The following is a 26,439-nucleotide window of genomic DNA, read 5'->3' as shown; positions in this document are numbered from 1 at the left end:
ATGGTTGATTTGGTGGGTGGAGTCTATGGAATTCTAAATTTGAGATCCCAGTCCTCCTCAAACCCTACCCTCTCCAGGCTCCATCCCTCAAATCTCCAGGAATTTGCCAACCTGGAGTTGGCAACTGTTAAAACACACTGGCTGTCATGGAGGGCTGCTGCTGAACAGGAACAAGCAGCCAGGCCTAGTCAAGTCATGCCAGTCAGGTGGCATCAAGTCACCCAGAGGGTGCTGCCAGGCCTAGGGTAGCCAAACTCCAGATGGAGCCTGAAGATCTCCTGGGAATCACAATTTAACTCCAGACAACAGATCTCTCTCCGCCTGGAGAATGAACTGCTTCAGAGGGTAGACTCTATGGCATTATATTCAGCTTAGGGCTCTCCCTTTACTGGTTGCCTAGCAACAGCCACTGGCTAGCAGCTTCCCCAGGGGCCAATCCTCATCTATCCTAGGGTGAGGCTGAGGAGAAGAAGAAGGGAGGGAGTGGCAGGAAAGAGGTGGCTGCCATGGCCTCTGAGGAAATGCTTCCTGAGGGCGCAGTAGAGCAAAAGCCCTTTCTGAGGCCGATTGATGGAGAGGACAGAGAAGCATTGGAGTTGTGTCTGTCTTTGAAGTAAAACTGCTTTGGTGGTTTGTTCAGTGTTCCTGGGCCTGCAGTAGATGGGGGACAGGGGAGTCAGCCAATGGGAACCCAGAGGTGGTAACTGATGCATGATGAGCCAATTGTTTATTGAGTGCACCGGTCAGCCAATGGGAGAATGCACTTGTAAGCCAATGGGAGCACTCCATTTGGTCACCATTAGGGAATTTTCTTTCTATCACAGTCACAGAACCTTTATTGGCATTATCTATCTATCTATCTATCTATCTATCTATCTATCTATCTATCTATCTATCTATCTATCTATCTATCTATCTATCTATCTATCTATCTATCTATCTATCTGTCTGTCTGTCTGTCTGTCTGTCTGTCTGTCTGTCTGTCTGTCTGTCTGTCTGTCTTTCTGTCTGTCTGTCTGTCATAAATCTTTTGTGGGGTGGCCAAATGGAGCTCTCCCATTGGCTTACAAGTGCATTCTATACACTCCATAAACCATTGGCTCATCATAGCTCAGTCAGCATCTCTGGCCTCCTATGGCATGTTGAACAAGCTGCCAAAAGCAATCTTACTTCAGAGATAGACACATCTCTGATACTTCTCTGTGTCCTTTCTGCCAACTAGCCTCAGAAAGCGCTGGGCTCTATTGTGGCCTCACAAAGGGAATCACAGCTGCCACTGGCCACAGTCCACACAGATGGCATCCCAGCACATGCAGCCCCCATCTGTCTCCTGTGGCTGTCCACATCCTCACACAAGGCCCTGCTGCTCTACCATGCCTTCCCAACCAGCTTTGAAACAGCCACCAGCAATAACCCTTTGCAGCCCACTTGATGGCCCCACAAAGCTGGCCTCTCAACAGCAACTGGCCCCATCACTCTCCTGTAGCCATTGCTACCAATCTCCAGATGAGGACTGGAGATGACTCAGAATTACAACTGCTCCAGGGGGAGAGGAAAATGATGTAAGCTGCTTTGGTCTACACTGTGGACAAACACTACTTTTCCTAGATAGAGGCTGCAGGGAGGAGGGAGAAGATGGAAAGCTGAAGTCAGAGGGGCAGACCAAAGTAGGTTGATGGTTGGCTGGGTTGCCAACTCTAGGTCTGGAGATTTCAGGGGTGGAGAGGGTGGGATTTCAGGAGCGTAGGACCTCAGGCAGGTTCCATGGCATAGTCTCCACCCTGCAAAGCTTTTCTCCCAGCTGTTTCTGCATGGAGAACCATCACCCTCACCTGGAGATCACTCAGAATTACCTGCTCTCCAGATGGCAGAGATCAGCTATGTCATTATACCCTGCTAAGGATGCTTCCCTCCTGCTTTGGTCTACACTATGAAGAAAGACTGTACTTTTCCTAGGTAGACACTGCAGGGAGGGGGAAGGAGATGGAAAGCCGAAGTCAGATCAGTTCTCCTACAGAAAATGGCTGCCTTGAGGTGCATACTCTATGATACACCATAACACAAGCATGCCAGGCCAAAAAACAGAGAGCACACCATAAGCTCATACTGAAGCTATACACTGCAAGGCTGAATATGACAGGAAAAGGCAGCAACAATGCACTGCAAACAAAAAGAATGTCCCTGCACCTGCCATAATTATTCTTCCTTCTAGGGGGCATGGCATCAGTTGCACTAATGGCGGATGCACATCAGGTGATCTCTCTTCCCCTACTGCCTTTAACGCCAACAAAAACCTCTTTAAATGGCTCTTCTTTGTTTTAATCGATGGGGAATCCTTCAGAAACCCATAATAAACATTCTCTGGCAAAACCAGCAACAGTCAAGGCTTATTTCAGGCCAGACAACACAATCAAGAAAATCACATCTCAGGCCCGAAACAAAGTCAAAATGGCTGCTGCAGTGGATGAGATGGAAATCAACCCTCATAACCCACCACTCCAAGACATGCAGGACTTATTTGAAAGCAGACATGCTGGCGCAAATCAACTGCATGTTTCAACCAGTAATTGAGCAACTTTCTGCTATCCATAATGCCCTCCAAAAAAGGTCACCGACACAGCAAATGCAGCCTTCGAGAATGCTATGGTGAACTCGAACAACATCCAGTACTTGCAAAAAGCTGAAACATGGGCGCAAGAAAGAATCCTAGTCCTTGAACAATGCCTCAAAGAATGTTCCCTGAAATTCTGGGGATTTGAAAAACAGACAGAGGGTCATCTTGAACTCTCTTCTTTTATCTCTACCTGGCCGGTGACGACCATGCAACTAGAGGATGGGGTAGCTCTGGTTATTTTAAAAGTGTATCGAATTGGTTCCCCAAACCTCCCTAACCAACGAGGCCCAAGAGACGTTCTGGTGGAATTTTTTGACATCAGAACTAAGAATACAATTTTGAAGGAGAACAGGGCAAAAAATTGACTTCCTTATAAAGATGCTAAAATTGATACATTCCCAGATCTGCCTGCAGTAGTTTTGCAAACCAGACATGCTTTGAAGCCTACTACCACCCGCTTTAACAAAGCAGGCATAAAATATTGGTGGCTGCTGATGGGCAAACTGATGGTGTGACACAATTCTCAATCCTTCCAGGCAGATGATCTCGAGTCTGGTTATGATTTACTCTATGCTCTCAATCTCGACTTGGACAGCGACCCTCCATGTAAGATGACAAAACGTAAGCTGGATCTTACCTTCACTCCACCTAAATGGAGCAGATTCTACACCTCAGGATGGCTGGAATTCAAGAAAAAAGACAAGAAAGGAGACACTTGACTGGCTTTACTCCATAAAATGCATGTTTGCCTTTTCTTTTGACTCTTATTTCCATGGTGTTAACTTTTTTGGCTTAAACAAATACCACGCTAATATAAAGGTGGGTTAGGGGGAGAGGTGCTTGCCTAAAGGCTCGCAGGATGTGTTGCGGCGAGCTCATGTTATTTATATATATATATATATGTTTTTTTCAATGCTGCGAGCTCTCCTAATTCTTTACATGTGGTAATTACAGCAAAATGTAGGTCTGGATTCTGGTCTTTTATCAGAAAGATTTTGGTTTTAAAGAAGACACAACAATGGTTGTTGCTTCTGTTTAGTTCTTCAAGTTTTGTTTTTTTAATATCAGACTAGATGTCTTTATCTTCTATGTTTTTAAGAATTTTGTGCTGGAGGGTCTGCTGTACGGGTGGGGGAGAAGGAGGGGTAAGCCTTATTTATCATTTTACTGACTGTTTGTTGTCTTCTTTAAGGTTTTCACTTGTTGGGGGAGGGGGAGGGGTGGGGGGAGTTTGAGTTCCTGTTCAGAATTTTACATGCTATGTTAAACTTTTTCCATATTTTCTCTCTGTTAAGGTGATAAGAGTATTTGGTAATCAAAAGTTATGGCTGATTTGTTCAAGAGTTATTTCTTCTGCATGGAGATATTATATAGCTTTTTAATATTTTTAGTTTACTAGTATGGCAATGTTGTGCTGTAAACAACTTTTTAAAAATTTTCTTAAACTAACACAAACTGCCTCACTAGGCAATTGCAAGCCACTGGGTTACTTATTAACACTGTTTGATATTGGTTGTGATATAATTTTATTTGTTTCATACACCTTCATTGTAAGCCTGAGAGAAAGAAGGTTCTCAGTCACGCTAGGTCCTGACACAGAGTTGTATTATGGCAAAAAAACCTGTGGACTTTACCAGTCCACTGGGTTCTTTAGTCCGTCTATTGCTTAATGACCATGGATCCTAACTTAACTGTCTTAACTATAAACTGCAGAGGACTTAATAACATCGTAAAAAGAAAAAAAATCAATTTGCCCTTTTAAAAACTTACCTGATATAGTGTTCATTCAGGATCCGCATCTCAAAGCCAATTATCAACAGGTTTTTAAGATACAGAGATTTTCCTATCAATTCCACGCGGCTGGCACTTCTAAATCCAGAGGGGTGGCCATTTTAATCTCAGACAAGGATACTTCAAGTTTGGAGACTTAATGTCAGATTCTAGAGGGTGATTTTTATTTTTGAAAGGTTTTATCGATGACAAACCTATAACTTTAGCTTCTGTTTACGCTCCTAGTGATGATCAAATAGCTTTTATAATTGAAACTTTTCCCCATCTCTCCTTATTTGCTTCTGGAGAACTCATTATTGGAGCTGACCTTAATTATGTTACAAATTTAAACCTTGACAGATCTCATCTCTTATGCCTGTCTGCATAAAAAATTTAAAACCAATTCTTTTGCTTAATGACCATAGTTTGAATGTGCCCTTTGGTGTAGTGGTTAAGTGTGTGGACTCTTATCTGGGAGTACCAGGTTTGATTCCCCATTCCTTCACTTGCACCTGCTGGAATGGCCTTGGGTTAGCCATAGCTCTGGCAGAGGTTGTCCTTGAAAGGGCAGCTGCTGTGAGAGCCCTCTCAGCCCCACCCACCTCACAGGGTGTCTTTTGTGGGGGGAGAAGATATAGGAGATTGTAAGCCACTCTGAGTCTCTGATTCAGAGAGAAGGGCGGGGTATAAATCTGCAATTCTTCTTCTTATACTGAGCTGCATTCTCTGCTCCAGAAATTTGGCTTTATGGAGCTTTGGAGACAAAATAACCCCAACACTAGAGACTACACATTTTTTTTGTTAAACACCAAGTGCACACTAGAATAGATCTTTTAGGTTCATCTGTTTTGTCTTCCAATGCTATCCATCCTGAAATCTGTCTTTAACTGTACACAGACTACGCATGGGTCTCTGAAACTATTAATTGGAATACAAGTACTAAAAATCATAGGCCAAAGGTTCTAGACTTCTACATTTTGCTAAAAGAACACATAAGGAGTGACATTGAAACATCTATTATGTTTCCAGGACAATGATAAAGGGAATGTATCCAATGCAGTCCTGTGGGATGTGATGAAATCGGTCCTAAGAGGCAAAATCATTGCTCTCACATCAGTTTACAAAAAGCAACAAACTATATTAAGATCTGTGCTGATTAAAAAAATTCAACACTAAGAAAACCTTCATAAAAGACTTATTAGCCCCAAAACTTATGAGAAACTACTTTCCGAACATAAAGCACTGGACACTTTAGAACTTTCAAGCATAAAAAAACCCTACGAAAACAAAACATTTTTTTACAATTCGTAACTCTCACGGTCTCAGAAATTTAGCCAGGAAAGCAAACAAAAAACAAAAAAACCTATAGAACAGATTAGGGACCTAGAAGGTAATTCATTAGTACAAAATGATCAAATTTTCAATCAATTTTTTTTCATTTTTTAAATCTCTATATTCCTCAACTTCACCCCAGCCGGACCTTATTAAGTCCTTTTTGCAATCAATTAAAAACCTCCATATTATACAACAACATCATAGAGACATTATCAGTGCCTCAATTACAGCACAAGAAGTTTCTGACGCAATTAAAAAAATTAAAAATGGGGGATTCGGCAAGATGGCGCGGTGAAGGCAGAGCGACTATCCAAGTGCTCTTGGCAGTAGCCTGAATTGCGAGCCTTTTGGGCGTCCCTCGGCGTGCTACTCCGGTGTACCCCTTGGGTTCTGCTCTCAAGAGGCGTCTGGGGACGCCTCCGCAGCTGAAGGGAGCTGGCAGAGGGCCGAAAGGAGCGGCGGAAGCTTCTCCGATCGACTCCCTGCCTTCCCCGGGCAGAGACTTGCAATGCCTTCGGGCACTAACCGGGCCGCCGAAAAGAAGGAGCGCTTGAGACGTTAGCGTGTGGGAACCTACAATAGCCCAACGTTTGTTAAAAGGAGCATTTGAAGGGAAGGACTGTGTTGAAAGAGCTGCATGTACGGGACTGTAAGCATTTTGTGAAAGGAAAACTTGAAAGAGAAGCTTTGGTGGCGTGGTGCGGAACGGAGCGGCAGAAAATGGCGGTGTTGACAGCGGACAGCGGTAGCCGCTTTTGAAGAGGGTAAGCGTTGGATTTCTTCTCTCCCTTGAATAAGACCTTGATAAAACAAGCTGAGACAAAGAAGTAGAGACTTGAGATACAGAAATAGAGAGACTGAGTATAATTGGACCCAGTGAATGGAGAAAAAGAACGGGACAAGAAAGTTGGAAAGAGGGGAAGAAGAAAGTTTGAACGGAAGGTAATGAGTAGGGTAAAGTGAGAAGGGGGGGGAAGGTGAAGTAGGGAAGAAGCTGGTAGAACGGTGGACTGGAAGGAGATCGGAAGAGTGGAAAGAGAGAGAGAGAAAGTACCGAAACTAAGGTGAAGAACATGGAGTAAAGATGGTGGAAGGTGCTTGAACTGAGGGGTGAGCGTGGAGCCGGGAACGAAAGAGGAAGGACAGGTGTGGAAATACAAAGGAGGAGGAGGGGGTTTTTAGCGACGGTTCTCGCCGCGGCCACCTCCCCCTTGAAGAGTGGGGTCGGAATGGAATAGCTCAGCCAAAGATTCTAACTATAGGATACTGGACTATATAACCTTCGTTTTTCCTGCTTTGTGCTGACTGGACATTCGTGATTTTGGAGTGAACTGGATTGAGCACTAACTCTAGACTGGATATTAACTATACAAAAGGGTGAAGACATAGGCTGGAACTGGATCTTAAAGTGAAGCCTGCTGGGAAGAAGAAAGGAGGAGAAAGAGAAGCAAGGGATGCTGGGACTAAGGAGGGTGAAGTATATGCTGATATAAATGAACTAATAGCCTAACAAATATTAACTGAATAACAAATATTAACTGACTTTGGAAATGAATGAATTTTCTCTGTATTTTTGATGCTGTTTCTTACACTACTTGATAATATGTTTAGAGTTGGATTGTTTTAGTTTATAATTATTATTGCTTATAACTAGTTAGTGAATTAGGTATTATTTACTGGGTACTACCTTATGAGAAGTTCTGGGAAGGAGAGTAGAACATTATAGAAAGAAATAAAGCAACTAAACTGGTAAGAACTATAAAATAGTAGGTCTAGTGTATAAAAACCTTAAGCACCAGGTTAGGTATTGTTGGAAAACTTTCCTAGATCCTGGTGAAGAAGGAACGAGAGATCAAATAGAATCCTTAAGGGAGGGAAAATAAAGTGGCAACCATTAGTCCAAGATATAAAATGGATGTTAAAATCAAGAAGCTAGCACAAGCTACACCTCCAGGTGCGGGGAAAACTGTTACATCTGCTTTAAATCAAGATGCAGTAGAAAAGCTTCAGAGTATGATGCAAGCAGGCTTTAAACAAAACCAGGAGGCTCTTGAGGAGATAAAGGCAGACCTTAAAGAAGACATTAAAAAAACAAACCAAAGAATGGATGAGTTCCAGAAACAGGTGTTGGCAAACACACAGCAAACCCATAAGTTGTCTGCCAAAGTCGATGTTTTAGACGAACAGGGGAAAGCAATGGCTGCTAGCATGAAAGAAATAGAAAGAACAACATTAGATCTGGAAGATAGAACATCGAAAATGGAAATGGAGAGAGCTAGGTATAAACTGAGGTTTCAAAACATAATAGAGGAAAAAGGTGAAGATATATATAAGAACATTGAGGAAATCCTAACAACAGGAGAGGATCAGCCAATTAAAGATATAATGCAAGAAGTTGATTGGATAAGAAGGGTTGCAACAACATATACTAAAAAATCCAATCTACCTAGAGAAGTTCATGTGAGATTCTTGAAGGTCTCAACATGTGAAAAAGTCCTGAAAATGGCTAGAGAAAATGACTTGAGGTGGAAAGGGAGCAAAATCCAAGTGCTGAAGGATATACCATGGAGTATAAGGCAGAGAAGAGAGAGGTACAAAAAACTGACGGTTTGGCTGAGTAAACAATCCATCTCCTTTAGATGGCTAGTCCCAGAAGGGATTTTTTTCATCTTTCAAAGTAAAAGGATCAGCTTAACCTCTGTGGAGAAAATGCAAGAATTTTGGAGGGAAAATGTAGACATAGAGGCTCAAGAGTCTCAAGAGTCAGATGAGGATGAGGATGAGGATCAAGAAGAAGGGGAAGAAGCAGGTGGAACCAATAAAGAATGTGCCAAGAAGAAAACAAACGGAAAGACAAGGATAAAGACAAGACTACAAGTCCTAAAAGAAAGGGGAAAATTATTAGATAGTAATTTACAGATGGAAAAATGAAGAAAGGGGGACTCAAGATCACATCGGTGAATATAAATGGTTTGAATGCACCGCAAAAAAGGAAGAAGACTTTTCATCAACTGCAAAAAACTAACTCAGATATAATATGTATGCAAGAGACGCATATCAAGGAGGAAGACCGAAATTACCTGCTGAATAAAAAATTGGGAACCCTATATCACTCCTCAGACCAAAAGAAAAAAAAAAGAGGAGTGGCTATATACATCAAAGAAGGGATAGAATCCAAGCTACTTCATAGGGATGAAATAGGGAGAATAGTTCTGGTAGAAATTGAATTGGAAGGCCAAAAAACGATTGTGGGAAATATTTATGCACCCAATAATAATCAGGAAAAATTCTTCGCTGGATTACATCAAAAATTGACGGAATTTGAAGCAACAAATTATTGTATCATGGGAGATTTTAATGCAGTGGTTGATGTTTATAAAGATAAAAAAATTGGGAAAAAGAAGACCAAAAAGATACGTGGCTCTCTACCGAAAACATTCTTTAAAATGATGGATGAGCTAAATATGATAGATGTCTGGAGAATGAAGAATCCTCAAACAAATGATTACACCTTCTACTCTCAAGTTCATGATTCTTGGTCGAGAATAGATATGGGATGGATGTCAACTTCAGTGGCAATAAAGGTGGATAAAGCGGATATACTTCCTAAAACCTTTGCAGATCACAGCCCAGTGCAGATAACCTTAGAAAAAGCAAGATGGAAACCTCGCTGGACTCTGAATCTCCAAATATTGAAAGATAAGAAATTTGTGGAAGAATCCAAAGAGAAAATCAAAATGTTTTTTGAGTGTAATAGGGAGGAAGATTCCTCTATACAAATTATTTGGGATGCCTTTAAAGCGTTTTTTAGGGGATTAGCAATTGGCTACTCAGCGCAAAGGAGAAGGCAAAGAACACAAAGATATAACGAATTATTGTCAAGCCTGAAGAAACAAGAAGATCTACAGAAGATAAATAGTACGGACCAGATAAGAATGAAGATTCAGATATTACAACATCAAATAAACCTAATACTTCAGGAGGAACTAGAGAAAAAATTGACCTGGTCAAAACAACACTATTTTGAAAACGCGAATAAGACGGGCAGATGGCTTGCATTTAAGCTGAGAAAAGAGAGAGAAAAAAGAATTATTAAATCCCTGAAAGATGAGAGGCAATTAGAAATGACACAGAAATCCCAAATAGAAGAAATAGTTAAAAAGTTTTATCAAAAGTTATATCAAGAACAGAACTTGAATGAAAGCCAGCAGATGGAGTATATAGAACAAACTAAACTACAACGACTAACAAATCAGCAACGGGATTCTTTGAATGATCCAATAACAATACAGGAGATAGTAGAAGCAATAAGGGTACAGAAGACTAACAAAACCCCTGGATTAGATGGATTGCCAATAGAATTTTATAGATGCTTCGAAGAAAACCTTTTATTACCTTATAAAAAAGTTCTGGAAGGGATATATAGAACAAATGAGATTCCGGGATCATGGAAGGAGGCCTTAATTTCGTTGCTACATAAGGAAGGAACTGATCCAGTGGAAATCAAAAATTATAGACCGATCTCCCTATTGAATGCAGATTATAAAATTTTTGCAGCTATACTAGCGAAAAGGCTGAAAAAAATCATACCAGATATAATACATGAGGATCAGTCAGGCTTCATACCCGGGAGAGTTATGAGGCAAAACCTAAGAATGATAATGAATATCCTGGAATATTACAAAGAACACCCCGAGAAACAGTTTGCAGCAATAACATTGGATGCTGAAAAAGCGTTTGATAACGTTAATTGGACTTTTATGTTGAAAACACTGAATCGGATTGGCTGCGGAGAGAATCTAGTGAAATTGGTTAAATCGATCTATACAGACCAAAAGGCAAGGATTAATGTTAACGGATTTATGACAGACCCAATAATGATTGGGCAGGGAACAAGACAAGGTTGCCCGCTATCTCCTATCCTATTTGTATTAACACTTGAACCTTTATTACAGAGAATGAGAGAAAACATGGAAATCAGAGGGGTCAAAATTAGAAAGGAAGTTTACAAAATACAAGCGTTTGCAGATGATATTCTAATTACCTTGGAAGATCCTAATTGCTCAATAGCAGAATTGAAGAAAACCTTACAGCAATACGGGGAGGTAGCGGGCTTTAAAATTAATTTTCAAAAAACTAAATTTTTGTCCCAAAATATGACAAGAGAACAGATTTCAGAATTGGAAGCCAAATCAGGATTTCGTTGTGAAAGGAAAGTTAAATATTTAGGTATATATTTGACAGCTGATTTAAAAACCTTGGTAAGAGATAATTATGAAAAAATTTTAAAGGAAATTAAAACAGACCTAGAACGTTGGAATGACCTACAAATTTCCCTCCTGGGAAGAATATCATCAATTAAAATGAATATACTTCCAAGAATATTATTTTTGTTCCAAATGCTACCAATAATATTACCAAAATCGTTTTTTAAACAGTTGAATAAAATGGTAGCAAGGTTCATTTGGCAAAATAAAAAACCGCGGATTAAGTTAAGAATTCTTCAGGATAGCAAAGAAAGAGGAGGCTTTGCCCTGCCTGACTGGCAAATTTATCATAAAGCTTGTACTTTAACATGGGTCAAGGACTGGTTACTTCTAAAAAATAAGAGACTCTTAACAATGGAAGGAGCGGATTTGACCAAAGGATGGCATGCCTTTATTTGGTATGATCACCCAACAAAAGGAAGCAAATTTTTGAGACATGAAATAAGGAAATCCTTATATAAAAACTGGTTAGAGATTAAAAACTTAATATACAAATATACTCCTAAATGGCTTTCCCCGGTGGAGGCATCCACTCAACCCCACCTTTTCAACTGGGAAGAGGACTATACATATGGAAGTTTGTTAAATGTTAGACAGGAACTGAATGTAGAAACAATTTCGGAAATGGATTGGTGGTTGAGAACACAAGTGAAATCTAGGTATAAGTCAGATAAGGGGTTAGGCTTTTCAAAAAATTTAAATAAATTTGATGATATCATATTTGAATCTGATAGAAAAATGATCTCGAGATGTTATACATGGCTGTTAGAAATTAAGATGCAAGAGGAAAGTGTGAAGGAAAGCTGGATTAAATGGCTACAAGAATTTGGTTATACTCTTGATTTAGATAATTGGGAAAAAATATGGAGAGAAAATAATAAGCTGTTTAAATCCTCTCTATTAAAAGAAAACTTGTACAAAATGGTCTACCGTTGGTACTATACCCCCGAAAGACTCTCCAAAGCGTTTCCAAATAGTTCAGATAAATGCTGGAAATGCGCAAAAGTTAAGGGCTCGTTGTATCATTTGTGGTGGAAATGTGATTACGCTAAAAAATATTGGTTACAAATATCTATCTGGACGCAAAAGATGTTAAAAATAAGAATCCCTCATGTACCTGAATTATACTTATTGAACATTTGTCAAACTTCACTACCCAAAAAAGCCAAAAGATTGTTACTGCATATTATAACAATATCTAGAATATTGTATGCGAAATACTGGAAGAAGCCGCAAACTCCAAATAAGAATGAATTTCTGTCTAAATTAATGGAAGCAGCTGAAATGGATACACTAACTTGTAGACTGAAAGGAGGAAATATGGAAGAATGTAAGGAGACATGGAGCCCGATGTATGAATGGGCTAAGACGCTAGGATTTGAAATGATAGGGAAATATTGAAATTGTAAATCTTTTACTGACTCATCGCTCCTCTAAGTGTTGTTGGGGGTTGTCTGTCATGTGTTGTTTGGTAGGGTTTGTTAGGTGTGTTTGTTAGGTAGTAAGTATATGTTGGTATTGTATGTGTGAATATATGTATGACTATTTTTGACTATATATGTGAAATAAAATTATTCAAATTCTGAAAAAAAAAAAAAAAAAAAATTAAAAATGGGAAATCCACGGGTAATGCTGGCTTCACAGGGGAATTTTACAAATCTTTTTCACATATCTCCCCTAGATGTTTGACAAGGGTATGCAATGACATTATAGACAAGGGAATTTTACCACCATCATGGGCCAAATCCACTATGATAATGATTCCCAAACCAGGAAAGGACCACACAGATGTTAAATCCTACAGGCCTATTGCCTTACCAAATCAAGACTTCAAAATATTCTCTTCAATTTTAGTTTCATACCTAAACTGCTTTATTTTTGCATACATTCATAAAGACCAATCGAGTTTTGTCCCCTCAAGATACAAGACACATAATATATGAAAATCTTTAAATATAATTAATTATGGCCGCACAGCAAAAATCAATTCAATCCTTTTATCTCTCAGTTTAGAAAAAAGCTTTCGATTAGTTAGAAATTGATTATTTACTTGCATTACCACAACTTATGAATTTTGGAAACCCCTTTTTAACAGCAATATCTTCAATTTATAAAGCCCCCAGAATAAACATCAAAATTAATGGTCTTTTATCAGAGCCCTTTTCCCCAACCAGAGGAACCCGTCAAGGCTGCCCCTCCTCTTATTTATTATAGCCCTGGAGCCTTTAGCCCATCTGATCAGATCCTCTCCTGAAATTGACAGTGTCTTGATTAAGAACAATATTTATAAACTATCGTTGTTTGCTGATGACGCAGTGATTTATCTTACCAAACCTCTCAAATTGTTAACTGCTCTTTGCAAGCACTTTGATATTTTTGGCTTAGTTTCCGATTTAATCTTAAACCATCAAAAATCTGAATTATACCCGATCTATCTATCTTCAGAGCAAAGAAAGGCAATACAAAAAAAACTTCAATTATAAGTGGGTCTCTAAGGAATGGCAGCACTTCGGCCTTTTTATTCCTTACACTTCAATGTTGCAATATGACCAAAGTACAGTCCAAAGTTAAAGAGAAGTTTCACTCATGGAAAAAACTCAGATGAACATGGCAAGAACAAATTGATCTTGTTAGGGATTTTATTCTCCTTTTATTTATTTTTATGGTCAGAGCTTTGCCACTGGAATTTCCCAAAGCCATACTACAAAAGGCTCATAATATGATTTGCAAATTGATTTGGGATTCCAAACAACCAAGAATCCAATTCAAAACACTCAGCAAACCTATCTCAGAAGGTGGCTTAGGTGTTCCCGACCTGTTTTATTATCATGATACTATCCATTTATCGCATCTACTTAAGATTCTTGATACCCATAATCTGCCAGATTGGGCAATTATTGAGCAATCATATGCCTCCAACAGGACTTTATGAGAGACCATTTGGAACTCATCTGGAGAATGCCTCAAATCAATTTCTCTTAACCCTTTTTAAAGCAATACATTAAAGGTATGGGATAGACTTAGAAAAAAAACTAGCCCCTGATATCTCCTGTCACTACATTTATAAATCAAAGCTGGTTCCAATCAGCCTTCAACAATCCTTACTACAAGCCTTGGGCTTTCAGCCAAGTCAATAGACTTATTGATATTTCAGTCAACGGAGAATTACTTGCTAAGCAAATTTTAGAATGCAAAGGGAAAATTAAGATACAATGGTTTCAGTATCTACAATTGAACCACTTATTATCTAATCCAAAACTTAAACGTTTAAGGTCAAAATTGACCCCCTTTGAACTAATCATTTACAAACCTAACTTAATCTATAAACATTCTATCTCTATTATTTATAAAATTCTAATTTTGCACTTTATGTCAGAACCACCCAAATACACAAAATTATGGCAACAAGAGCTAGGTAGACCCTTTTCTTCTGTTCAATGGCACAAAATTTGGAAGTCATATGCTTTTAAGTCTCCAAACATCAAAATAAGAACCCAAATTTTTAAAACTTTTACAAGGTGGTATACTACTCCGAGCAAGCTATTTTATATACTTCCCAATTCCTCTAGACTCTGCTGGAAATGATGCAGTGCTATAGGCACCCAATACCATTGCTAGTGGCAGTGCCCTGTGGTCCAAGCTTTTTGGTCTAGGGTGCAAGGCATACTTTCTCATATTTTTCACTTTTCATTTCCATTATTTTTTTGAAAATGCAGTTTTGAACCTCTGGTCTCCACACATGCCTCATTTTCACAATTATGAGCTTGCTGATTACCTTTGCGCAGCAGCATGTTTAAAAATTGCCTCCAAACAGAAATCTCCTGGATCTCTATCTATTTTTAATTGGCACACTAAGATTTTGGAACTCTGCATGCTCGACAAAATTACAGACTCTCTTAAACAACAAAATGCAGACTCCTATGAACTGTATTTTCTTAGAGTCTGACTTCCCTTCCTGGAGTACTTAGCTTCTCACAGTCAATTTTCATTGCAATTGGAAGCAATTAATGCTATTTACTAGTAACAGTAAAATTGAGTGACTTTAACTCTTGATGTATTATTTCATCATGCAGTTTTGTTTTAATTTATGTATCCAACTTTAATTATTCCTGACAGGAATGATTGTTATCATTTATTATTAGTAATACTGTCATTTCTCTGTATTTACTATTTTATGCAATAAAATATTTTAAAACGCTTTAAAAACTTATTCTTCCTTCTCTCCATTCTGGACCTATTTTAGGGCTTTGAGCAATCACAGACATGGGGACACATACACACACATATGCAGGGGAGAATGAAAAGCTAGCATCTGTTTCAGCTGCAGTGTAGGTGGGAAGAGAGAGAGGGTGAGTGAATGCCAAGGGTTGGGGGTGGGTGGGAAGACAGCAAGGGTTGGGAGCTGAGTGAAGGCCAAGGTTTGGGAGGTGGGAGGAAGATAGCAAGGGTGGAGAGTGATTGTCAAGGGTGTGAGGGTAGTGGAGTACCAAGAGTGTGAGGGTAGTTGAGAGGAAGAAGTGGTTGGGGAGTGGTAGTTGGACGGTGGGTGAGAAGACACCAAGGGTTAAGGGCAAGGCTGTAGCCAGGATTTTAAAAGTCAGGGGGCACCTTTTCTCATCCACTGTGGGGTTTGCCGCTTCTCAGCAGCTTTTCTGGGGCAGGGGCAAAAACTGGAGGCTCTGAAAGTGGCCAAGTCGAGGCAGCCAACCCTAAAACTTTGGATTCAAGAATGGACTGCACCTTTCATGCAAGCAGAGAGGTTCTTCCAACTGTCTCTCCCCCAGCCCATTCCACAAAGTTTCCTCTGCCTCCCACTCCTCTGCCTCCTTCTTCTCCACCAGCTGCTTTTGCTGCTTCAGTGCACTGTGCCCTACACCACTTTCCCGGCTCCAGATGCTGCTCATGACAATCAATAAATAAACTGGCTGCACCCCCACAGGGCTCCCTGGAAGGCAGGGGGCCCAATTTGGAAGTTAGGGGGCAGTGCCCCCACAGCCCCCCCTGTGGCTACAGGCCTGGTGGGGGGGAGTGAATGCCTTCACTTGGGTAGGTGGGAAGACAACAAGGTAGGGGGGGGCACTCGCCCAGAGCCTCTTTCTAGAGTCTGTTGTTCTTCTTCACAATGGGCCTTATTTCATATATGAAATATATCCAGAAACTCTAGCATCTGAAAAATATCAGAAGATAGCAAGGTACTGGGAAGGAGCTACCGTATTTTTCAGTCCATAAGACGCTCCGGAACATAGGACACACCTTCTTCCTGGGGGGCAATCCGCTGCCTGCACCTCCGATCCCAGCGCTTCCCCCATGCCTGCCTGCCTGGCTCCAGCTCTGCTTCCAGCAAGCGCTGGGATCGCTCCACGCTGCCCCCACCACAAACCCAGCGCTTCGCGAGTGCCGGCTGCGGAGGGGGCAGCATGCTTCCTCCGTGCCTGTCTGCCTGGCTCCAGCTCTGATGCTTACAGCAAGCACCAGGATCATTCCCTCCACCCTCCGATCCTGGCGCTTGCTTTAAGCATCAGAGCTGGAGCCAGGCAGACAGGCATGGAGGAAGCACGCCGCCCCCTCCACAGCCGGCGCTTGCGAAACGCTGGGTTTGCGGAGGGGGCAGGTGCTTCCTCCATGCCTGTCTGCCTGGCTCCAGCTTTGATGCTTAAAGCAAGCGCCGGGATTGGAGGGTGGAGGGAGTGATCCTGGCGCTTGCTGTAAGCGTCAGAGCTGGAGCCAGGCAGACAGGCACGGAGGAAGCACGCTGCCCCCTCCGCAGCCAGCGCTCGCAAAGCGCTGGGTTTACGGTGGGGGCAGCGTGGAGCGATCTCAGCGCTTGCTGGAAGCAGAGCTGGAGCCAGGCAGGCAGGCGCGGGGGAAGCACCAGGATTGGAGGTGGAGGCAGTGGATCGCCCCCCCCCAGAGGAAGGTACGTCCCTTCACTCCATAAGACGCACACACTAACCCCCACTTTTTTGGGGGGGGGAGTGCGTCTTATGGTCCGAAAAATACGGTATTTCTCATTAGGAAATAAATGTACTCATGTACATTGGAGAAGAGAATTTCCCTATCTAGCAACTTTGCTGAGCAAAAATGGCAAGAGGGGGAGTGATGAAATTATGAAGATAAATGCCACACTTGCTAAGAAGCATGTACATGAATTGGTCCATTGCTCCACACTCTCTGACACTGAATGATCAATTGTTTGTTTAAGCATTTGTTTAGTGCAGAAATTAGTGTGTGTGGGGGGAATAAACTTTTATCACTTTGGGGATTTTATATTTTTGTTAATGGCTCTGATTTCTCACTTTTTAGTCATACTGTGAATACATATTGAACAGTTAGCATACATACTGATGTGGTACAACCCTTGTAATATCATATATATATATTTGGAATCCATATACTATACATATTATGTATAGTATAGTACACTATATTATATAATGGTGATATAGCCAGCAGTGGCATTGAATAATATTTATCTTTCACAGAAACAAATTTTTTTTTAATATTAGAACAGAAATAACAAAACCTTAACATTATAAATGCATATTGTATTAAGCTATTGAATTATGCTAATTTGTGATTGATTTGACTTGCTTTTCATATATAGTGGTAACATTTTATGAATGGTACACAGCAGAATACTTTTCATAGGGGATAATTATATTTGTGGAATGCCCTGCCAGTGTGTTGTACTGATGACACTAACTTAGAAGGAGCATATGCTATCCATGATTACCCTGATTTCCCTTACCTAACAAATGCCTTTGACATGTACTGTATCACACACTGTGTTTTTTGCTTTGGGAATGTTAGGGGAGTGCTGTTATGCCTTCTTCACTGTAACATCACATGTAACCACTTTTTGCCCTGCAGAAGAAGAAGAAGATATGGGATTTATATCCCGCCCTCCACTCCAAAGAGTCTTAGAGCGGCTCACAATCTCCTTTACCTTCCTCTCCCACAACAGACACCCTGTGAGGTGGGTGGGGTTGGAGAGGGCTCTCACAGCAGCTGCCCTTTCAAGGACAACCTCTGCCAGAACTATGGCTGACCCAAGGCCATTCTAGCAGGTGCAAGTGGAGGAGTGGGGAACACTGGTGCCTCTGTCTTAAGGCCATGTTATCAACTCACAGAGACTGCTTGAATTCCAAACTGTTAGTTATATGGAGGCTGGGTGAGAAATAATTTGTATTGCTTTTGTGGGCTCCTTTACTGTCTTTTGGCAGGCCAGGTAATGGCCCATCCAAGGGTATAAAGATCTGGCCAGGTGAGCAAGATCTGATACAAACCTCTATGCATCTGTTACCTCTCTATCAATAAAGTCAACTTTTCTCACAAACAAGAAGTGTGCTGTGTTGAAGATAGTCCCAGAGCTGACATTACCATTCATGTTCAGTGACAATGTACTTGAATGCTAGTTGCCAGGGGCAACTAGATGAGGATTTATTTATTAATGTATTAAAACATTTATATCCTACCTTTCCTTGTGGTTAAAGGTGGCTTACAATAATATGCCCCTTTCTAAAATCCTTTGAAACTATTTGATTGACCACTGTGAGCAATGGTAGGTTGGACTAACCCTAGGACTGATCCAGCAGAATACTTAGCATGACAGGTAGAGGCTCAGAATGTACATTACAGATGTAGCATGCAGGGCTTTTTTTGGGCAGGAACACAGTTCTGGCTGGCTTAGTATCAGGGGGTGTGGCCTAATATGTAAATTAATTCCTGTTGGGCTTTTTCCTCAAAAAGCCCTATGTGAAACAATGGTGACACCAGGGGTGTGACCTAATATTCATATAAGTTCCTGATGGGCTTCTTCTATCAAAAAAGCCCTGGTAGTATGGGAAGCAAGCTCTGATGAGGAGATTGAATTAAGATATCATGTGAAACAAACCTTTAAAAGTGCATAATTTTTTAGTTTTTCCCCCAGTATAAGGAGAATGATTTACATCTGCTAGCAAACTCCCACTACTCTGTACCCTAATGGAGGGATAATTGTAGTGATTTTGACCCTTGCCATTAACAAGCTCTGCAGCTCTATCAAAGGTAGATGATCTGTTCATAGATCCTAAATCAAGTCGACCTATTTTAATTCATTATTAATTAATTGTTTTATAAGTCTCTAACCTTGTACCAATATCAATTAACTTTCATTTAAATGAGCTGCTTATCTGCTTGAACCTCTGACCTCCCTCACCATCAAGGATGAGTAATTGCTAATTCTGTGGGTTTATGTGGGATATTTAAAACTATCTTTTTTTTTTATCTATCCCTCCTTTTCACCTTACATGAAATTTAGAACTGACAGGCTCATACTGTAATTGACACCAAGCCTTGACTACCTTCCCCCACAACCTTTCCCATAAATGTCCCCACTGCCATTTTCCATCACATATCTGTCTAGCTTTTGGGTGTGTGGATCATGAAAAGCTACAATTAGTTTTAAAAGAAATGGGTGTATCACAACATCTGATTGTTCTGATGCACAACCTGTACTCCGGACAAGAGGCTATGGAGAGGAGAAACAGAATGGTTTCCAGTTGGCAAAGGTGCCAGACATGGATGGATTTTACCCCTGTCTGTTCAATCTATATACAGAATATATCATAAGGAAAACTGGATTAGTTTTAGATGACAGGGAAGTGAAATCTGGTAAAAAGAACATTAACAATTTGAGATATGCAGATGATACTACATAACTGGCAGAAAACAGTTAAGACTTGAAACAACTATTGATGAAGGGTAAAGCAGACAGTGCCAAAGCAGAATTACAACTGAACATCAAGAAGACAAAAATTAATGACTACTGATGAATTAAGAACATAAGAGAAGCCATGTTGAATCAGGCCAATGGCCCATCCAGTCCAACACTCTGTGTCACACAGTGGCCAAAAAAAAAATTATATATATATATACACACACACACTGTGGCTAATATCCACTGATGGACATCTGCTCCATATTTTTATCCAATCTTGAAGCTGGCTATGCTTGTAGCCGCCACCACCTCCTGTGGCAGTGAATTCCACATGTTAATCACCCTTTGGGTGAAGAAGCACTTCCTTTTATCTGTTTTAACCTGACTGCTCAGCAATTTCATCGAATGCCCACGAGTTCTTGTATTGTGAGAAAGGGAGAAAAGGACTTCTTTCTCTACTTTCTCCATCCCATGCATTATCTTGTAAACTTCTACCATGTCACCCCGCAGGCGACGTTTCTCCAAGCTAAAGAGCCCCAAGTGTTTCAACCTTTCTTCATAGGGAAAGTGTTCCAACCCTTTAATCATTCTAGTTGCCCTTTTCTGGACTTTCTCGGGGAGGGACGGTGGCTCAGTGGTAGAGCATCTGCTTGGGAAGCAGAAGGTCCCAGGTTCAATCCCTGGCATCTCCAAAAAAGGGTCCAGACAAATAGGTGTGAAAAACCTCAGCTTGAGACCCTGGAGAGCCGCTGCCAGTCTGAGAATACAATACTGACTTTGATGGACCAAAGGTCTGATTCAGTATAAGGCAGCTTCATATGTTCATATGTTCAATGTTATAATATCCTTTTTGAGGTGCGGCGACCAGAACTGCACACAGTACTCCAAATGAGACCGCACCATCGATTTATACAGGGGCATTATGATACTGGCTGATTTGTCATCAATTCCCTTCCTAATAATTCCCGGCATGGCGTTGGCCTTCTTTGTTGCAATCACACACTGCCTTGACATTTTCAGTGAGTTATCTACCACGACCCCAAGATCTCTCTCTTGGTCAGTCTCTGCCAGTTCACACCCCGTCAACTTGTATTTGTAGCTGGGATTCTTGGCCCCAATGTGCATTACTTTGCATTGGCCACATTGAACCTCATCTGCCACATTGATGCCCACTCACCCAACCTCAACAGATCCCTTTGGAGTTCCTCACAATCCTCTCTGGTTCTCACCACCCTGAACAATTTAGTGTCATCTGCAAACTTGGTCCTGATCTTTAACTTTTTCCCTAGAAACCTAAATTTTCTTCAAGGACAATACTACTGCATTTCCCCATGTCATCGGTGTCAACATACACCATGACTATTGATTCATCCTCAGCATTGTCTATCAACAAAGCATGATGCTATCTATCTTTGCACCCAGCAGGCAGTTACCATGCAGTCAAAACACACGTCACAGACTCCACTGTATATTCCTAATTATTGAATCATCTATTAATAAAAACCTCCCTTCCTCCAACCCTAGAGAGGTATCCTCAGTACAAGAGGATATTAGTCCATCGTTCAAGGGAAGGATTCCATCTCAGGGGATCTTCAGCCTAACATTCTCCAACTGTAAGACTCAATTTTCAAGACAGCAGCAGCAGAACAAAGTTGGAGTCCAGTAGCACCTTTAAGACTAACAAAGTTTTATTGAGAAGGTTGGCTTTCATGTGTGAAAAGCACACTTCATCTGACAATAGTATGGGATGGAATTAGCAGTCCTACATATAGAGAGAATGGGCAGTGAAAATGTTTTTAGTGAAAATGTTTTTAACAGGGGTCGTTTTGTAGAAAAATAGGTGGTGGAGCATCCAGGGATTGTTATGAGGCTGCAATACTATTCAATGGACAAGGAGGTGGAACTCTCAAAAGGAGGTTGGTAGAACTCTCAGAAAGGCTCAGGAGCTGAAATCCTGTGAGCTCCCACTGAATCTGAGGTCTGGTTTTTAGCAGATTAAAAGAATGACATGTTGGAGTCTGGTAATCATTGGTTTGGGTGGACTGGGCAGAAAAAAAAAAGCAGCATAGGCAATAAACTTCAGAATTGGAGATTGATGTCAATATCATTAGGTCTCTCAATTGTGAAGAGTAACAATTGTGAAGAGTAACAAAGCCGCCCTGAGCCACTTGTGGGAAGGGCGGGATATAAATCCCAAATAAATAAATAAATAAAATTAGAGTCTGTTGTAACGTTCCATTGGTTGCCTCTAAAGTATGGGATAAAATAACAACATTTTCCTGTAGAATGAAGCTGAAGTCTACTCTGTTCAAATACTAATACAAAAATAAATTAGAATACAGTAGATGTATAACTCTCAAGAATGGGTTAAACTAATAGCATCCTTTTCTGTCAGAGAGATTTCTACTCTGTTATATTGCATAATATCAGACATCAGGGCTTTTTTTTGTAACAGGAACTCCTTAGCATATTAGGCCACACCCCTCTTATGCAGCCAATCCTCCAAGAGCTTACAGGGGTTCTTATTACAGTGCCTACTGTAAGCTCTTGGAGGATTGGCTACATCAGGGGTGTGTGGCCTAATATGCAAAGAAGTACCTGCTACAAAAAAAAGCCCTGAAAGACATTATTCTGATATACTATTCTAAAAGAGAAATACATTGGAATACAGCAGAAGTATAGCTCTACTTGGTGAAAATGGGTTTAGCATATGTAAAGATATAAAAACCAATATCCCTGTTCAGTCCCAGGGAGGTATTTGTTCCAAGTTTCATAATAACTTATAATTCAGCAATTTCCCTTGCCATTCTGTTCTTGAAGTTCCTTTGCAGTAAAACAGCTACTTTGAGGTCACACATAGAATGTCTTGGAAGGCTGAAGTGTTCTCCTGCAGGTTTCTCAGTTTTGTAATTACTGATGTTTAATTTGTATCCATTTATCCTTTGGCATAGGGTTTGTCCTGTTTGTCCTATGTAGAGAACTGAAGGGCATTCCTCCAGGAAACCCATTTGCCTTCTTACAAACTCTCATCTCCAATGAACTCAGATGTATCGCTGTCAGGTGAGACCTCAAGAGTTAGACAACAGTAGGCAGCTCACTCACCTCAACTCAGGAAAGACGGAAGAAGATATTTAAAAAACAGTGGAAAATGGCTGAAGGGAAGTTATTTTTCAAGTTGCATGTGTTTATGGACGAAGTGGGGGAAGGCAACAGCAATGGGATAATTTTGGCTGCCTTGTATCTTTAATATTGTCCTCTAGGTACTAATGTGAACTGAATCATGTTGTAGGAACATCAATGCATGTTTTATCTATATTTGTAGAGCTCAATATCATACTAGCAAATTTAAATTCTCTAGTTTATTTAGTTTGCACTGAAACACAAATTCCTCTTCATTTATTTCTTGGCATTAAGTATTTTTTTCTTTTAAATTAGCTGAAATTTGCAAAGTCATATGCTTAATATTCAGAAACAAAATGAATCCAACATATATCCAGAAGAACACATGCTGATGAGAGAACTGTACCTTCGCTTAGTTTTCTACTCTGCAACTAATGTAATCAGACCAAGTACATCGTATATTTTCAACAGAGTACCACTTTATATGGTTTGGGCTCATTAATTACATATTGTTTCCTTTCCCTATTCACCTAGTTTCTTATGGATCATTATCTGAAGCAGAAGCTTAATGGGAAATGCTAGCCCCAAGAAATTCACACTTGGTCCTAGAAAGTGGTAATTTATCTTGAGGTCTAATTACATAGAACCTAATCCTATTATTCAATCGTGAATGTATTACTGAATTCCTGTTACTTTCTTTGTAATGAGACTTAAAAAAAAAGAATTTAGAAACACAAAGAGAACAGTTTAAGGGGTTGACTGTGTTCAAGTTAGGAAATGCAACCCATCCCATCAAGATAATGTACTTTCTTGGCCTCTACTGAACCTACCACCTGCTTAATCACATAAAAGTTTATTATTCCATTAACTTTTCGGCACTGTTTTACACTGATTACATATGCAGCTCAACAGTGCATATATAATATTACTCAACAGCATGAATCACTGAAGAGTTAAAGCTGGAGTATTTGTGTGAGTTGCTAATAGTTCAGTGTTTCTAGAGCTTTCTTAGACAAATATGTAACCTTGCAGGTATTAAAATGGAAAGCGTAGCCTACCCAGTTTCCACATGGCACAAATATGCCAGGTCAAAAATAATGAGCATTGCATTAGAACTGATAATGTCATACATCTCTGTTCATATTAAACATCTCCCTTTAGTTCATATTTTTCTTAAAGATATACTGCATTTGTAGCAACTGTGCTTCCTTCCTAATGAGAATCACAGATGGCATATAATTCCATCACCTGCTTCTCCAACCATTATCAGCTCTTCACTCATACCTCTGTGGTAAAACAGGTGAATTCAGATGTTCATTTCCGGCACTGGACCAACTTATTTTCTTTAAGAATAGGAAGCTAGGGATGGGCATAACTGCATTTTTGCAGTTCAGTCTGTGGCTGAACCATTTTTGCAGTTCTGTCTGTGGCTTGGAGCCATTTAAATTCTGCTTTCTGCTCCCTGCAGCTTCTTGTGGGAAGCAGAAAGCAGGGCCGAGCCATTTAAACCCCTGCTTTCTGTTCCCCACGAAAAGCCACAGGGGAGCAGAAAGCAGGGTTTAAAATGACTCAGCTGCTTTTCATGACAAACAAACTTCCACAAATTGCCACAAACTACACCAACATTCGTGGAAGTTTGTAGCAGTTTTTCAGTTTGCAAACATCACTTCACAAATCAAGAACTGGCCAAAATTCATAGAACTTTAGTTCATCAGCCAGTTTGTGCTCATCCCTATATGAAGCCATGAAAAGTGACGTGTTTGAACAGTTGTGTAATGCTAGGCATAAACCACATGTTATCACTAGACATAGATACCATGGCTTGTATCTGGGACCACTGAGGATGCAAGCAAACATGAGTCTCAAAAACATTTAAAAGGAACAACCTGTAGAACACTAGCAGATTTGCCATTGTAAATCAACATCTTAATTTACCAAGTGTATTGCTTAACTAGTTAATCATTAAATCACATCTCTATCAACTGCCTTGCTTCTTTAAAAAATAACTTTAAAACCCTGTTAATTAATCTTGTGTGGAAACCTGGAAGACTAGTCTTTTACATCAAAATGCATCTGCCTTGCAGGATCTGAATATAAAATAACTTATTTTCTTATTGAATACTATATATTGTATATGTCATATTACAGCATGTATATGGTACATGGCATATAGTATATGTCATATTTTGATAAAAGCAAATAAACATGTATTTATACGCTTTGCAGCTTGCATACTATATGCACTTACTCCTATCTTCAAATAGATTAAACTTACATCTTGAGAATTGTATTCCCAGGCACTTTGATTATCTTCTTTTCTTGAAGAAACCTGAAGAATCTCTTTGTCTGCAGGAGATCTTTGCTGGGAGATAAGGATAAAAACAGTGAAAAGTTACAGTGGGAAAATGCATCCATCAGGTACGTATACCTGTGCTTCCTTTAAAGGAACAATTGCAAGCAATTATTACCTGGAAATTAGAGCTCTGTTTTAAACATTCATATTACTATTAGTAATTGCCAACAAAGATTCCAGCGTACTAGCTGGAGTATAGTATGCCAGTTCAGATATAAAATTGTTATGACAGTTTGCCATCAGAATCCATAATGCATTTTATATGTTTCTTTTTTAAAAAAATACATAAGGTTTCCACCAGCCTGTTTTTCACCTGGACAACAAAAGGAGTGAAATTCTTTATATCTGATGTGTGGCTTTGGATTCTGAAGATGGTAGGGCAGAATTTACCTTTCTCTGTCCTTTGAAAAGACCAGTAAACAAGCTTCCAGCCATTAATACAATGAAGACAAGCAAGCCAGCAGCATGAATAGATCACACCTAATATCATCACAGTGACTAGAGTAGAATAACATTGTTTCAATGATGGGTCAGTATCTTGGAGATGGCCTTGCCCAGAACTGGGTCCCCAGAGCACTATACATAAAGGAAGCCTTTTGACTACATGATGACACAGTGACTGGGTAGTGCAGTAATTGTCTACAGAACCAAGGAGAAATATAGCAACACTAGACTGGAACTGAACAGAGCTCAGGACCTGGCGGAGAAAAATAACCACAATTCTATTAAGTTAAGCATTCATTACAATGGAAAGTTCCCTCCCAGTCTCCAAAACATTGTAGTCTATTCCTGCCACAAGAGGTACAAACATAGCTTCAAGAGGGGGTTGGATAAACATATGGAGCAGAAGTCCATCATTGGCTATTAGCCAGAGGGTACTGATGGAACTCTCTGTCTGGGGCAGTGATGCTCTGTATTCTTGGAACTTGGAGGGGAAACAGTGAGAGGGCTTCTAGTGTCCTGGCCCAACTGATGAAGCTCCTGATGGGACCTGGGTTTTTTTTGGCCACTGTGTGACACAGTGTTGGACTGGACAGGCCATTGGCCTGATCCAACACGGCTTCTCTTATGTTCTTATGCCTTTTTTCTAGTCCTTTGTCCTGAACACACACCCTACAATTACAACCTAATTACACAGAATGCACTATTCAACAGCTGAATAATAATTTTAAAAACATAGTTAGTCTGTTTACCCAGTATAAATACCACTGGGCACTCGGGAGGGGGGGGGATCGTTTTAGGAAAAAGGAAAAAAAAAATCTCCCAGCCGCTTTTCCAATTT

General features: G+C 40.3%; 1 protein-coding gene across 3 annotated transcripts in view; it reads right to left on the bottom strand.

Annotated features, from left to right (window-relative positions):
* Nucleotides 1-26,439, bottom strand: part of LUZP2 (leucine zipper protein 2) — a 783,128-nt gene that overhangs the window by 50,937 nt on the left and 705,752 nt on the right. For 2 of the 3 annotated variants that reach the window (XM_060262788.1, XM_060262787.1), the window contains exon 10: nucleotides 25,080-25,166. The exons of the other annotated variant lie outside the window; for it this stretch is intronic. In XM_060262788.1, the coding sequence (XP_060118771.1) occupies nucleotides 25,080-25,166 (87 nt within the window). The remainder of the gene's footprint in view (nucleotides 1-25,079; nucleotides 25,167-26,439) is intronic. 3 annotated transcript variants of the gene reach the window in all.

The sequence above is a fragment of the Heteronotia binoei genome, chromosome 21 (genome assembly GCF_032191835.1).
Source record: "Heteronotia binoei isolate CCM8104 ecotype False Entrance Well chromosome 21, APGP_CSIRO_Hbin_v1, whole genome shotgun sequence".
NCBI classification, from domain to species: domain Eukaryota; kingdom Metazoa; phylum Chordata; class Lepidosauria; order Squamata; family Gekkonidae; genus Heteronotia; species Heteronotia binoei.
Note: the sequence above shows the minus strand (reverse complement) of the source record. Positions and strands in the feature narration are given on the sequence as shown.